We start from the raw sequence: 14,345 nt of genomic DNA on the forward strand, positions 1-14,345 counted from the left end.
ATTCCTGCAACCGATAGCGATCCTGCTATCGAGTGCAATACAATGGATGAGGAGAAAGAAAAGAGCGGCCGAAAATGCATGCCGACCCTGGCTGATTTTTGTCAATTCGCAGGTAGCGCTGCGAAAACTATAAAGACTGGAATGGTCACAATTCAATGCGGATGTTTACCCGTTGTATCACTCTCGCTCTCTCACCTTTTCACAATCGAACAGCTCCAGATCGAGAGGTCTAAAGTCCATCATGGCACTCAATGCCCTCTCCAGTGCATTGTTATCGCTGGCAATCCTTCCCCTTGCCAATGGAGCTCCTGCAGCGATCTCGTCAGCCTCTGCTCCCGCCAGCAGCAATCCTCCCTTGCGAGGGTCGGAGAACCTCCTGGGCTACTCCCCCTCTAACGTGTTGACGACGGAAAACACCGACGACGTTCCCTACCAGCCCGTCGAGGGACAGAACCTCGATGCCATTGACGGCTTCTACCTCGATTTTGAAAGCGTAGACAACCCGCAGCCCATCCGCGGATCCCTGGGAGGAACTGATCCCGGTCCTCGTGAGCTCTCCAGACCCAATCGATCAGCTCGTCACATGATGCTGACAGGAAAGGCAATGACAACTACGACCGCATCAACAGCGACAAGCTCGCGCCTCCAGGGACGGACAGCGGTGCGACCATCAACGCGCAGTGGCCAATGGGTACGCTTGTCCATGCTGATTGATGAGACACTGACCTGATACTGACAGGTTACAGGCCTCAGTCATAACAGGTCAGCCTTAGTGCATCCTTCAGACAGAATCAGACCCGTCCGTCTAACTCATTCACAGACTCGGCTTGGACGGCGCTGGTTGGGCGCGACAAGAAAATACAGAACTCATGCCCGCGGCAACAGCAATGGCTGGGGTCGACATGAGACTCGAGGCGGGCGCATACCGGGAGCTTCACTGGCATGTCGCCTCGGAGTGGGCTCTGGTTCTGAACGGCAGTGCCAGGATTGGGGTACATCCGCTCCTTTCACCTCTTTTGTGCCGGAGCTGACCAGACAGGCGATGAACGAGAACGGCCAGACATTCATCGACGACGTGTCCAAAGGCGATGTGTGGTTCTTTCCACCGTATGTAGTCTCCGATTTTGTACTGTACATGATGAGAAACTCACTTTTTCATTCTTCAGAGGCGTACCTCATTCCATCCAGGCTCTCGAAGACGGGACGGAATTCCTCCTGGTCTTTGATGACGGGTCTTTCTCGGAAGACAACACCTTTCTGACCTCGGACGTGTTCTCCCATCAACCGGTAAGAAAACGTCTGCAGACGGAGTGAACACCGAGCTGACTCGAGCATAGAGAGAGGTTCTGTCCAAGAACTTTGGCGTTCCCATCTCCGCCTTTGAAAACATTCCCACATCGGAGCTCTACATCTTCCCGGGAACGCCGGCGCCGAAGGACATCCAGGAACAAAATGTCACCGGATCGGCAGGCAGCGTCCCCAAAGCACAAAGCTACTCGTACCACTTCTCGGAGCAGCCCGCGCATGAGGTCGAGGGAGGCAGCGTGAAGATCGTCGATCCATTGACCTTCCCCATCGCGTCCAACTTCTCGGCCGCCCTCGTCACCGTCAAACCGGGTGGCATGCGTGAAATCCACTGGCATCCCACCAGCGACGAGTGGACGTTTTTCATCTCAGGCAAAGCCCGTGCCACCCTCTTCACGCCGCCCAGCAATGCCAACACGTTCGACTATCGCCAGGGCGATGTAGGCTACTTCCCTCAGTCGAACAGTCACTACATTGAGAACACGGGGGATACGGATCTGATATTCCTCGAGGTGCTTCGAGCTGACCATTTTAGCGGTAGGTTCTCTCTCCCCTTTTGCTGTCGGTGTCTTTACTTCTTTCTCCTTCTTTATTTGATCATCAAATCTGACGGTACCATTCAGACATATCCCTTGGACAGTGGATCGGCTCAACATCGAAGCAGATCATCCGCGACCATCTCCATCTGAGCAATGAGACGCTGGATAAGCTCTCAACGGAGAAGAAGTATGTGGTCGCGGGTTCCACCAACCTGACGTCTTTCACGCAGCCATGATCATGTTGATAGTTTGAGTATATATACATGTCAGTTTCCAGTATATAATAAGGGTATGATGGATCACGATGTGATTGATTCGGAGTTTTTTGGCCTCGATATCTATCGATTCTGTAATGTTGCTTTCTTTCGAAACAATTGAATTCTTTTTCATTTGGGGACGTATTTGTCTGGCTATGTAGCCATAATTTGAACACCGTATAATTCGTGGAATTCTCAACCCATAATGTCATACTCGATGGAACGAGTTGAATCAGAGGGCTTCCAGACTGTAGGGTTGTTGGTAGATAGTGCCGGCAGAACCAAGGCGGTGAGTGGCGCGCCACACTAGCCACAGCACTCTAGGCTAGGCGGAGAGCAAAGCACAAAAACTTCAAATTATTAAATAATTCCCGAGTATCGATAATAACAGTCGACCCTCCCGCCTTATCGTGTCCTGTCCACCCCTTCTGATTAACATACTTCAGAAAGGACAGGAAGGGAGATTTGAATCTTGCATACTACGGAATATCCACCACCATGGCTCCCATCTCTCTGGCCGACATCGTCTCGTCCCTCCCCTCGGAGGACGCCTGGGGTCCCCCCACCTCCACCGATAACATGCTCGATGGCGTTCCCTACGCTCCCTTCTCCAAGGGCGACAAGCTCGGCAGAATGGCAGACTGGACGGCAGAAAAGGACCGCGAACGAGGTGGCCGGCAAGCCTACAACCGGAATTTCAGAGGTGAGTTGGACGCTGTGTTCTCTTGTGTTTTTCCCTGAAGGCTCGTAACTAATGACTCTTCTTCAACTAGATCAACAAGTGTATGGCGCTGGAACTTCCAGTCTCTTCGCCGTCCAGGTCGCCGAAGACGAGTCCTCCTTCTCCGTCGTCGACAATACCCGCACGTCTGCCAAGTCCCGTGCCTTCGGTCGCGGCGGTGGCACCATCTTCCGCGGCCGTGGCCAGCGTGGCACCCTCCAGCGCGGCGGCCGGGCTGGCTTCCAGAGAGTCGGTGCTGGCCGGGGCCAGGCCGGAGATCGCTTCTTCGACCAGCGAGTCGCTCGCGGTGGCCGCGGTCGTCGCTTCGGATGGAAGGACTACGACAAGCCCCAGCGCAACCGGGACAGCTCCGTCACCATCCGACCGGACTGGACCCTGCTCGAGGAGGTCGACTTCAACCGTCTGTCCAAGCTCCATCTGGAGACGGCTGATGGCGACGATATCGACAGCTACGGATTCCTCTACTACTACGACCGGTCGTACGACAAGGCGCCCGTCAAGGGGGCCGAGCGCAAGCTGCAGTCCCTTGAGCGGGCTGCGTATAACGTGACGACCTCGTCCGACCCCGTGATCCAGGAGCTCGCAGAGAAGAACGAGGCCACCATCTTCGCCACGGCCGATATCCTGTCCATGCTGATGTGCGCGCCGCGCAGCGTGTACTCGTGGGACATCACCATCGTCAAGCAAGGCGACAAGATCTTCTTCGACAAGCGCGAAGGCTCGTCGATCGACCTGGTGACGGTCAACGAGAACGCGGCCGATGCGCCTCTGGAAGTGTCCGAGGGTGGCAAGCAGGACTCGATCAACACGCCGAGCGCGCTGGCGCTGGAGGCGACGTTCATCAACCACAACTTCGCGCTGCAGACGGTGGCCGAGTCGGACACGAACAAGGTCGAATTCGAGCACCCGAACCCGTTCTACAACGCGTCGGAGGAGACGGAGCCTCTGGCGTCCAAGGCCTACAAATACCGGCGGTTCGACCTGTCGCTTGAGAAGGACGAGGAGCCGCTGCACCTGATCGTGCGGACGGAGGTCGATGCGGTGCTGAAGAACGTCAGCGGTGAGAACCAGCAGCTGGTGATCAGGGCGCTGAACGAGTTCGACCACAAGGCGCAGGGCGCGGGCGGTGCGCTCGACTGGCGGACCAAGCTGGCATCGCAGCGGGGTGCCGTCGTGGCGACGGAGATGAAGAACAACAGCTGCAAGCTGGCGCGGTGGACGACGCAGGCGATCCTTGCCAAGGCGGACGTGATGAAGCTGGGGTTCGTGTCGCGCGCCAACCCGAAATCGGCGGCATCGCACGTCATCCTGGGCGTGGTGGGCTACAAGCCTCGCGAGTTCGCAGCACAGATGAACCTGAACCTGAGCAACGGATGGGGTATTGTCCGGACAATCGTCGACCTCATCCGCAGCCTAGACGAAGAAGAAGAGGAGGAAGGCGAAGGCGAAGGACAAGGAGAAGAGAAGAAGGAGGAAGGCCAGGAGGGCGAGCAGCAGCAGAAGAAGCAAAAGAAGCAGGACAGCGCCGACGAGATCAAGAAGTACGTCCTGGTCAAGGACCCCAACAAGCCTGTTATCCGGCTGTACAGTGTGCCACCAAACACGTTTGAGGAAGACGAGGCTGCGGAAGAGAAGGAGGATGAGGAGAAGGGTGATGAAGAGGAGGAGGAGTGAACCAACAACTCAAATTCAACTACAGGACCACAAATAGATGTTTGACCTTTTACCTTTTTACCTTTTTTTTCCCCCTTTGTCCTTCTGAGACCGTGACTGTGATGTGAACGTGATGATGATGTGTGCATGTGTGTATGTAGAGAAAAAAACAGAAAGCAAAAGAGAAAGAAAAGAGAGTGCTTTCTCATTTCATTTCATTAAAATTTCATATTTTCCTTTATTTTGATTTTACTTGATGACAACAAATAAAACAATTGATGATGATGATGATCATCATCATTACAAAAATAAAAAAAATAAGACAAAATGATCCAATCATCAGATTGTGATTAATAATATTTCTCTTCTTACCTACCTAAGTAGTAAATAAATGTGGACCGAAAAAAAAAAACGAGAGAATAATAATAATGAACTGGATTTTTGACTAGAACTCGTAGTACTAGAAATCCTAGGTAGTAGAACATGAGGGGGGAAAAACAACAGTGATGATTAGGAAAGATGAAAAAAAAACCAGAAAAAAAAAAGCTGATTTTAAGCCCCCAAACCAAAAAAAAAATCGATGTGGTCGATCGATCAGATTCCACATCTCCTTTTACTTGCTTTGCTTGCTTCACTTTCACGGGTGAGTGAGATTCACCTCTATTGCATTATTACCTGGACTCACTCCCAGGTGCTGACAGTAGACAAGTAAAGAAAGCACCTAATAAATTAATAAATCAATTTTTTTCTAAAAAAGAAGAAGAAGAAGAAGAAGAAGAAAAGCTTTTGCACCTCCTGTCAAAACTCCCATCCTTTTCTTTCCTTGTTTTGCGATGGATATACAAACTTACTAAGTCCAATTTCCATTTCCAATTGCAATTCCACCGGGAGATATAGATAGCGTTGATAAAACGACATGATTGATATCCATAACAATAACATAACATGACGTGGCATTACGTGACACATAAGAAGAGAAGACATAAAAAGACATGACTTGAGTTAGACCGAGCAGAAAGGGAGAAAGGGAGAGAGAGAGAGAGAGAGAGAGAGAGAGAGAGATTAAAAAATAGGAAATAAAGCGAAGTAAGTAGTGAAAAACGATAAAGACATTGTTAACGGCGTGATCATGGCATTACTGCCTTACCGCGTGTGGGGGTATATAGCGTAGGATAGCGTAGGGTAGGGTAGGGTACTTAAGTAGGTAGGGAAGTAGATAGGTAGGCAGGGAGGGAAGAAGGTGAAAAAGGTAAGAAGGTAAGAAGGCAGCAAGATAAGGAGGTTTCCGCGACTGGCGACTATGAATACAGCGCATCATCACCCACACCTACCCGGTTCGCGTTCGGCGGCGGCAAGCCAGCCTCAAGCTTGGACCCCAAGACACTACTCAGGCAGTCGCGCAGCTCAAAGTCCTCGATCACCGCGCCGAACCCGTAGCATCTGATCTTCGCGTACAGCGTGTCGATGATCGTCTTGACGTCCTCGCGCGTCAGCGTGTGGTAGAGTTCGTGGTTCTTCAGGCTCTGCAGCACCATGATCGGCGTCACTTGGCCCTCGGAGATCAACTGCTTGCTCAGGTTCAGCAGCGTCTCCAGATTTGCGGGCGGTAGTTCGTAGGTCTGGTGCGGGTAGAGGTTCCCCTCGGGGACGTTTTCGATGTGGCTCGGGGGCGGACACGATGCCATGAGCGCGTGGCCTGAGAAGAAGGACTCGTTTTCGACGTCTTTGGCGGACATGCGGCAGAGATACTCGGTGTGATCGCGGCAGGGAGCTTCCAGTCTGATTTAATCAGTCAGCCTGTGGAAAGAGAAGACAGACGAAAGAGAACCACAGCATACGTCAGAATAAAATCGATGCCCAACTGCGGGTCTTCCTCAAATATGCCTGGCGTCGGTGGCAGCTCTTTCGAACTGTCGACCTTGCTCGAAAAGTCGAGACATCCAGCCCGGTCGGTCGGACTGGACTGGTATGCGTGCGCTTGAAATGATCCCCCATTCCCCTCGCCTTGCTCTCCGCCACTCCCGCCCGGGGTCGAGGGCGAGAATGTGGACGGCGGCGTGGTCAAGAAGCCTGGGTTCGAGCTTGGGAATCCTGCCGATTGCGAGCCCGTCGTACTGCTGCCGCCGCCGAACGACTCGGCCGGGTATACGCCTGCTTTCCGGCGCTCGAATTCGGCTTCGAAGGGGATCCCACACGATCGCAAGATCTCTTTGAGGGTGTTGTTCTCTTCCCTCAGGTTTTGCAACATTTCCCGCTGTTGCTGCAATGTGGCATGAGCAGACATAATGTCATTGCTATATGCCTCTCTTAATCGCGAAATTTCGGTTTCCAGCGCGCGGATATATTGTTCTTTCCGTTCACGATGTGTTCTGGGAGACGTGAGCATCTATTCTATGACCACGCCACGAGTTCGTACCTCTGCGCTTGGCGGTTCAGCTCTTGCCGCCGCGTTAGGGCGGGTTTGGAGTCCGGCTTGGGACCTCGTCGTTTCGCCGGTTGCCCGTCTAATGGACATAAGCTTGTGTTGGCGAGAGTTAAACGTTCGCCGGTGACAAACCTCTGGTGGTCTTCTTCTGCCCTAGCATCTTCAAGAATCCCATGTTTGAAATGAACGGGTTTTTGCTGGGTTCCTGGGAGGGTTGGCCTGTGATAGATCGCGCCTGCGACTCCTTCCACGGCATCGAGGCGACGTCTGCTCATCCATCCAGCAGCCCAGGAAGGAGAACCACGACGGCGACTCGATAAACCGTGGAGGAGAACCATTGCGCGAAGGAATTAGCATGTTGCCCGACTGACAGCATACAGCGCAAGAGAAAGAAAGAAACAATCCAAGCAGGTGCGGATATCGGTGGCTAAGATGATCGACATCCGAAAGGGTAGCTTCGTAGTGGTCGATGAGTTGCTGCTGTTGAGGATGGAAGATCTCCCTCTTCCAGACCAGCGTCCATCTCATTGAGTCATGAATCGCATCAATTGATCCATAAAGCCACAATTCTCCCGCTCGACATCATTTCGGCCAGCTTGACAACCGCGACTAGCAAAATCAAAAAATAAGTATAGCTTACCATAGGCCCCGCCATACGGCATCATCCCCTCATCGTGATTTTGCGAATTCGTGAACCCCGTGGAAGCCATGTGCGCGACAATGGTAAGGTGATAATATCTCTGTCAATGGATGCCAATGGAGGATAGGCGGAGATGGCGCAATCTGTGTGACGGCGACGTCGCAGTGCAGCGCGAGATCGAGAGGCGATGAGATGGAGAAAGGCAGACACCAAGGCGATCAGAGAATAATTGGAGGCTCTCTGAATGAGACACAACCATCAAGTCAGTCTCGCTCTCGTCAATTCAGGATAAGCATGGCATCAAGCTCTCACCACGAGGGGGACATCCACATATCGGGATAAGAGGTTATCGCCGAGAAACCGGGGCAGGCAAACTACGACAGACGCGCAACACCTTTCTGCGCTTGCAGTCAGAAGGGTTGGATCAGAAGGAGGATCAGGATTGACAGACAAAGAAAGCTGTGACCGGACGACTGGTTGCTTCGTGGGATCAAGGCCAGGTCGGGGCTGCACGGACGGCACTCCGTACAGGTCGCAGGCCCAGAGAATAGTTCATTAGTTCATTAGTTCATTAGTTCATTAGTTCATTAGTTCATTAGTTCTGGGAGCAGCAGCATCATTGGTGCTGGGCGATGCTTGAGTTCAGGCCGTGATCCTGAACTGCTGCTCCCCGCCCCGCGAACCCTTTTTGCAGCCTCGTTCGGAATCGAATCTGGACCTCATTCGAGTGATCGCACGCAGATTGGCTTCTCCCCCATCGGCAGCTCCGTGCCCTAAAAAAGCGACAGCCAATAATCACGACATCTCACATTTCCAGAGGCGTGGCATTTAGCGGAGTGGGACAGTGGGCAGTGGCCATCCGCGGGTGATCCGTTGTCGGGCCGGCAGCCAGCCAGCCATCGTAGCAGTCTCACCTCCCCGTCAATAATTGAACAGCGACGGAGGACAGTCCTACATTGTGCTTATGATGGAGTACAAGAATAACTTTCGACACACATTGTGTCAGAGAAGAGCATTTCCGTCTAGCAATCACCCCATTGTGGTTAGAAGCATAAGAGTTGTTACAGCTATTACAGCTGTTACAGCGGGCTGAACGGATGAACGGCATACATAGCTCAATGATAGGGAAGCTATGCTAGCTGTATCGAGTCCCAACCCATGCAAGACAAGACCATGGAGCTGTGTTAGATCGATTTGGAGCACCCCGGCGGCAGCAGTATTGGTGCCCGCAGACAAAGCGGTCGCAAAAACGGACTGTGGGAACAGCTATATGAGCCCCTCCCCTCACCTAGAAATCTCATCCCTCTTAAGACGTCTTCATGTAATCCTCTATGCCAGTTTTATATAGTATATAGTCTACCGTTCACACTGGTCCTCTAAGATGGAGCCTTCTATCAGCAGTTGGAACCTTGGTTGTGGCAAGCCGAAAGGGGAAATTGTGCGGAACACTCAAAAATTCGGAGCCATCAACACTCCTTTCAACCAACACAACACAACCCAACCTCCCCTCTACCACGACTACCACCATCGAATGCACAGAACTATATACTAGCACCTCACCATCGCCTCACCATCGCCTCGATCTGCGTTCACCATGAGGAGCCGGAAGGCAAGACTACATGAGAGATCCCGAAATTCTCGTCCACGCCGCTGCGCCCAGCGGGGCAAGGGATGATGCCAGATACCACACCCAAGTCCAGGCATTCTTAGCCTTCGAACCTGTATCAAGACAACCCGTTTTTAGCTCGAAAAATGGATCCATCCACGAACCTCCGGTCGAAGAGGCTGCCTTGTTTGAACAGTCCGGCGGAGACGAGAGATCGGTGCATTCGGGGGATGAATTGCGCGGTGTGTTGACGGGGTCCTCCTCTCCAGGGATGGACAGGAGAGAAGCAGCTGTGAAGGAAGCAACTGTGACGCCTCAAGATCAGACGAATGGTGTGGTTTCTCCCAGTTCAACGCATCTGCTACCCCCTCCTGCTTCGGGTGATCCTCACACCGGCAATATCCTTGATCCGGACCAACATCCTGCCACATCGCACTCTCCTGCAGATTGTGCCTCCCACCACGAAGGGCCCTCGTTGTCTGTTTCAGCGTTGCCGCGGAATTCCTCGACATCCTTCGAAACACCCCTCAGTGTGATTCCGGACTCCCAGTCGCAACGGGCAAACTCCTCAGTAGGAAATTCAGAACGCGGGGGCCACACAACAGTAGACCAAGTCCAAGTTCCCCGATCATTCTATGCGGAACTCTCATCTCGATCCAAACGGTGTCGACTAGATACTGCTGCTGAAGCCGATAATGCGCGAATCCTTTCTTCTCTGCCGAGTTCGAATGGATGTGCAACGTCAGAAAAACCGACAGAGACACATAGCCAAGAGAATCATCCTATACATTTACCTAACGGTGTTCACAAAGCTTCAGGACACCCCGATCACAAACGGCAAACTATTCCCCGACCAGATAATTTAGTATCGCTATCCGTCCTTCCTATGGAAATCCATCCTCCTCCGCCTCCAGTCTCTACAGGCAAATTTCAAACTCACATCACACCCACGCTCCAGATGCTCGCGGAACGGATGAAGCTTCCTCGTAAGTTCAAGCCTGTCAAGCAGAGTAGAGACCTGCAGCCGTTAGAAAGAGGGTTCTGGTTTCTCCAGATGAATGTTTTCGATTCAGACGACATAGCCAGGGACGAGGCCAATCAAGCAGCTGAACGTGGAAAGCAGCGCGACCAGTCTCCTACCCGTCAACAGTCGGAAGATAACTTGAATAGCCGTTCGTCGGGTCTTGCTACGCACAGTCCAAACGACTGGTCCCTTGCATTCTTCTCCCAATTCTGGTCCTTTCTCACAGACTTCATTTCCCGCGATGGCCGCGCCGGCTGGGGGGTGTGGTGTATCCTGGAGGAGCGGCACCAGAATCAGACATCTGAACCCGCAACATCATCGCTGGACGACCAGCAGCAGCAGCCACAGAACCGAAAGAAGACGACACGACCATTGATCATGAAAGTCTACTCCTGGGGTGAGGTCGCCCCACACATTTATATGCTTCTCTTCCTGGCCACGGAGCGGCGTATCCGCGGCATGCGAGCACAGTGGAGAGACGCAGGAGAGAGGGTGGTAATTGAGATGCCATGACAAGTATTCTACCTACCTAGATCTATATATAATCCTATACTCTAAAACAGGAGGATGTCAACCCCTTAGAGAGAGCTCTTTGCCAAAGGCCTTCCGATGGCTTGCTTTACTTGCAGGATACATATATGTCTGGGAGTGAACTCTTACTTTCGGATAATGATAATGACCCTTCATTTTCTTGCATCTTGGATTTCCTCCTCCTCCAGGAAAATGAACGATGAACTTGTCTATATTGACACCTGGATGAATAATATCATTTTTTTTTAATTTCTATTTGGCCCCCCTTCTCTTCATTTTGGATACTGGATACAAAACAAAAGAAGAAGAGGGAATTAATATTGATATTACCCATACAGTACATACATACAGTATGAATTTCTAAGAACGAAGAAAGAATTGGTTTCACATGAATGACGAAAAATTCCATCCTCACTCATGCACGCCAGGCGTATGTACTTCAAAATATGTAGTCTGGTCTATATATATATTGATATGCTAAAACCCTTTTCTTTTCTTTTCTTTTCTTTTCATCTGCATAGAAACTATTGTACATACATGACACGAATCCAACAAGGATTGGCCATCCCTACCCTGCGGTCGAGTCGTCATTGATCCGAACGAAGTACCGGGTACAGCTACATATTTTCTATTCTAAATTTATTTTTGCTTTTTTTTTGTTGTTGGTTAGGCATTAGTAGTTGAGCTCTCCACTGCCTGCTCCACCGACGGCATCTAGATCCTCGTAGCTCTTCAAGCTGCGGCCTTGGACTGCTTCGCGCGGGCCCATGGCCTGTTGGACGCCTCCTGCACCCATCGCGTCGGGAAAGCCTCCAGGGCCAGCGAATCCGGCGGCTGGGTGGCCTGGCGGGACATATGCTGCGCCAGCAGCGTTGGGTGGAAGACGCCCACCAGGTCCAAACATCCCAGACATGCCTCTGACTGGACTCAGACGACCGTTGCCCATGTTGCCACCTCCATAGCGGTTGCCGCGACGATCGTACGGGCCGGAACGGTTGGAGTATCTGCCACCACTTCGGCGCATCGCACCCGGTTGATGGAGACCGGTTGCATCCCCGGAAACAAGACCGTTGCCGCCCCAGGCACCCGGTTGGTTAACACCCATGAAGCCCGGGAAGTTAGCAGCCGGAACACCATGGAAGCCCCCAGGCACAGCGCTGTTGGCGTTGAAGTACTGAAGGTTCGCCGCCAGGTTGAATCCACGAGGCGTCCCAGATTGCATATGGCCCGAAGAGAGAGGGAAGTGACCGTTGCTGTTGGCATCGGAGCGCGACGGTGCTATGTGTGCGGGATCCAAGACATATTCATTGACCAGCATGAGCTATAACCTATGGGTTAGCTGCCAGGGGGCTAAAAAAAGAAAGAAAGAAACAAAGAAAGAAAGAAAGAAAGAAAGGCTACAGGCCAACTTACGTCTTTTTTGATGTTTTCAAACCATTCAGGATGACGCTTCTCAACGTGCTTGCGCCAGAAGTGCTCCGCTTTGAACAGCTTGGTGCATTCTGGTACCTTGCAACGGAATTTAGCCTCATCCTCCTGTTTGACGTACTTGGACAATTCTTCCTCCAGAGCTTCATCTACTGGCTTTCCACCCAGCTTCCGGAGATCGGCATTCTCGGGCTCCAAAATCTGGAGGAGTTTGTCTTCGAAAGTCTTGACCCAGTTGAACGCGCGCTGCAGCTGCTGCTCCGTCTTCGACAATCTTTGCGGTCGCTTTTCTTCAACCGGAGAACCGCCCCCCTCGCCTTCCTCATTGGGTTCCTTCTTCTTGATAGGGAACGGCTGTCCCATGGCACTTGCCTTAGCCACCTGTTTCGCCTGGGTACTCAGACCAGAGCGTGGGCGACGCAGGTGACCACCTGGGCATTTGCGCACCAGCTCATGGACCGAGTCACTCTCAAAGACGCAGAAAAAGCAGAAATTGTACACCCGACGTAGGTATTCGACCATCAGGTCCAGTTTCTTCTTCTTGACCAGGAGATCCTCGTCATCCACTTCCTCGTCGTCATATCCCTCCAGCTCTTCACCTTCCTCGGCCTCTCCTTCATCCATGCCGTCTTCAGATCCAAATTCGCTCTTCCTCTTCTTGACACTGACAGGCCCGGTGACAGGAGGCTGCAGCCACCCTTTGCCACGGAGATCCTCCACTCGCTCTTCAATCTTCGTGTAGGCGTCAGCGCCCCCACCAAGCTCGGAATCCAGCTTTGACACGAGACGTCGTGCAAGCTCAAGGTCGCGCTCGATACGCTCCGGAGCAGAGAAAAGGTCCCACAATGCCTTCTTACGTGGTTGAGATGGCGGCACATGCACACCCACGTGGCAAACGAAGTCTCCATGAACGGGATCGTGGATAGTTTTGTCATTAATAGCTTCGAGAGCCTTCTCAGCAGTCGACATGTTATTATTGGCACCATTTGCAGCAGTTTCCGCTTCAACTTCCGCGCCCTCCTCCTCTCTACCATCACCTCTTTCGACAAGAGAAGGCTCCTGAGCAGCCGGGTGGAGCATAATCCATCCCATACGATGGAACTTCTTTGAGGGGTTGGGATCGCTCAGACTGAGCCACTTGAAACCGCCATCCCCTTCACCAAGGTGTTCCTTGCAAAACTCCTCGATCTTCTCTCGACTTACGTTCGGTGCCAGGGTCTTGATAAGCAGCGCGGGCTGAGAGAGCGCCTCGTCGCGAAGATCGGCCCCTCGAGCCGGTAGAAGGTCGAGCACCCCGAGCGTCTCACCAACCGCAGTGGCTTCGCCTTCTTCCTTCTCAATAATACCACCTGCCCCATCACTCTCACTCTTATAGATGCCTTCCAGAGTAAATTCATCAAAGAGCCCTGTCTCGAGGTCCCGTTCCCACTGCTCATATGCGCCTCGTCGGAAATCCATCAGACGTCGGCGGAGAGGGTCTCGGACCTCGGGCACATAGCGCTCTTTGAACCATTCCTCTCCGCGATGTTGCTGCACAAACGCCCGAGCCATCTTGACCTGGAACTCCGCCTTGTATGCATCGTAGGCAGCCTGAATCAACGCTCTCTCCTTCTCCCTGTCTTCTCGAGCCTCGCGCTCTCCCTTAACGCGGTCCGACGGGCGGCGCCCGCCATGCTTTGCCCGTTCCTTTTCCTCTTTGATAGTCTGCTCCGCCCTCCACCACTCCGCAAACCAATTGAATCCAACCTGATAATCGAGCGTGATGGGGTTTGGGAGCGGGTTTGTTGGAATGGGTCGCTTGCCAGAATCCTGTCCTGGGACGTAACGATCGATATTCGCGACAGCAGGAGAGGAAACACGGCGACGATCGTCGCGATCTCTAGGATAGTCACGTCCAGCACCATAATAGTCGTCTCGAGAAGCGCGAGAGCGGTCGACAGGTTCGTAGCGGTCAATCATAGGAGGGGAGCGGGAGCGACCACGGCCGCTACGACGGCGATCCTGTGATGCAGCTGCAGCAAGTTAGCAACGTCCCGGCAGCCATCGAAAGGATGAACTGTCGTTGGCAAGTGAGTCTTACCAGGAGATCTGCGACGATACGAGTAAGAGTCACCATCGCGGCTCCTCCCTGGGGAGCCATAGCCGTCATATGAATCCATCGTCAGCGTAGTAGCTAGTTATCCCGAACAGCCTTG

At 52.6% G+C, this 14,345-nt stretch overlaps 5 protein-coding genes across 5 annotated transcripts; 3 read left to right on the forward strand and 2 right to left on the reverse strand.

The window, feature by feature from the left end:
- Positions 1 to 241: 241 nt before the first annotated feature.
- On the forward strand, positions 242 to 2,080 carry VTN77DRAFT_493 (uncharacterized protein; the record flags this gene model as incomplete). The annotated part of the gene is made up of 8 exons (XM_069421043.1): positions 242 to 548; positions 602 to 691; positions 747 to 762; positions 821 to 992; positions 1,040 to 1,107; positions 1,167 to 1,287; positions 1,338 to 1,842; positions 1,929 to 2,080. 8 exons carry the CDS (start codon positions 242 to 244, stop codon positions 2,078 to 2,080), a joined length of 1,431 nt encoding a protein of 476 aa, XP_069280554.1.
- A 519-nt stretch (positions 2,081 to 2,599) lies between these two features.
- On the forward strand, positions 2,600 to 4,517 carry VTN77DRAFT_494 (uncharacterized protein; the record flags this gene model as incomplete). The annotated part of the gene is made up of 2 exons (XM_069421054.1): positions 2,600 to 2,804; positions 2,875 to 4,517. The coding sequence occupies 2 exons, from the start codon at positions 2,600 to 2,602 to the stop codon at positions 4,515 to 4,517; spliced, it is 1,848 nt and encodes a 615-aa protein (XP_069280555.1).
- A 1,277-nt stretch (positions 4,518 to 5,794) lies between these two features.
- On the reverse strand, positions 5,795 to 7,631 carry VTN77DRAFT_495 (uncharacterized protein; the record flags this gene model as incomplete). Its single annotated transcript, XM_069421065.1, has 5 exons — positions 5,795 to 6,275; positions 6,335 to 6,865; positions 6,913 to 7,000; positions 7,054 to 7,140; positions 7,562 to 7,631. 5 exons carry the CDS (start codon positions 7,629 to 7,631, stop codon positions 5,795 to 5,797), a joined length of 1,257 nt encoding a protein of 418 aa, XP_069280556.1.
- Positions 7,632 to 9,180: 1,549 nt separating this feature from the next.
- On the forward strand, positions 9,181 to 10,704 carry VTN77DRAFT_496 (uncharacterized protein; the record flags this gene model as incomplete). The annotated part of the gene is made up of 1 exon (XM_069421076.1): positions 9,181 to 10,704. One exon carries the CDS (start codon positions 9,181 to 9,183, stop codon positions 10,702 to 10,704), a length of 1,524 nt encoding a protein of 507 aa, XP_069280557.1.
- A 691-nt stretch (positions 10,705 to 11,395) lies between these two features.
- On the reverse strand, positions 11,396 to 14,309 carry VTN77DRAFT_497 (uncharacterized protein; the record flags this gene model as incomplete). The annotated part of the gene is made up of 3 exons (XM_069421087.1): positions 11,396 to 12,043; positions 12,136 to 14,162; positions 14,231 to 14,309. 3 exons carry the CDS (start codon positions 14,307 to 14,309, stop codon positions 11,396 to 11,398), a joined length of 2,754 nt encoding a protein of 917 aa, XP_069280558.1.
- Positions 14,310 to 14,345: the final 36 nt, after the last annotated feature.

Source organism: Rasamsonia byssochlamydoides, assembly GCF_041956645.1.
Source record: "Rasamsonia byssochlamydoides strain NRRL 3658 unplaced genomic scaffold VTN77scaffold_10, whole genome shotgun sequence".
Lineage (NCBI taxonomy): Eukaryota > Fungi > Ascomycota > Eurotiomycetes > Eurotiales > Trichocomaceae > Rasamsonia > Rasamsonia byssochlamydoides.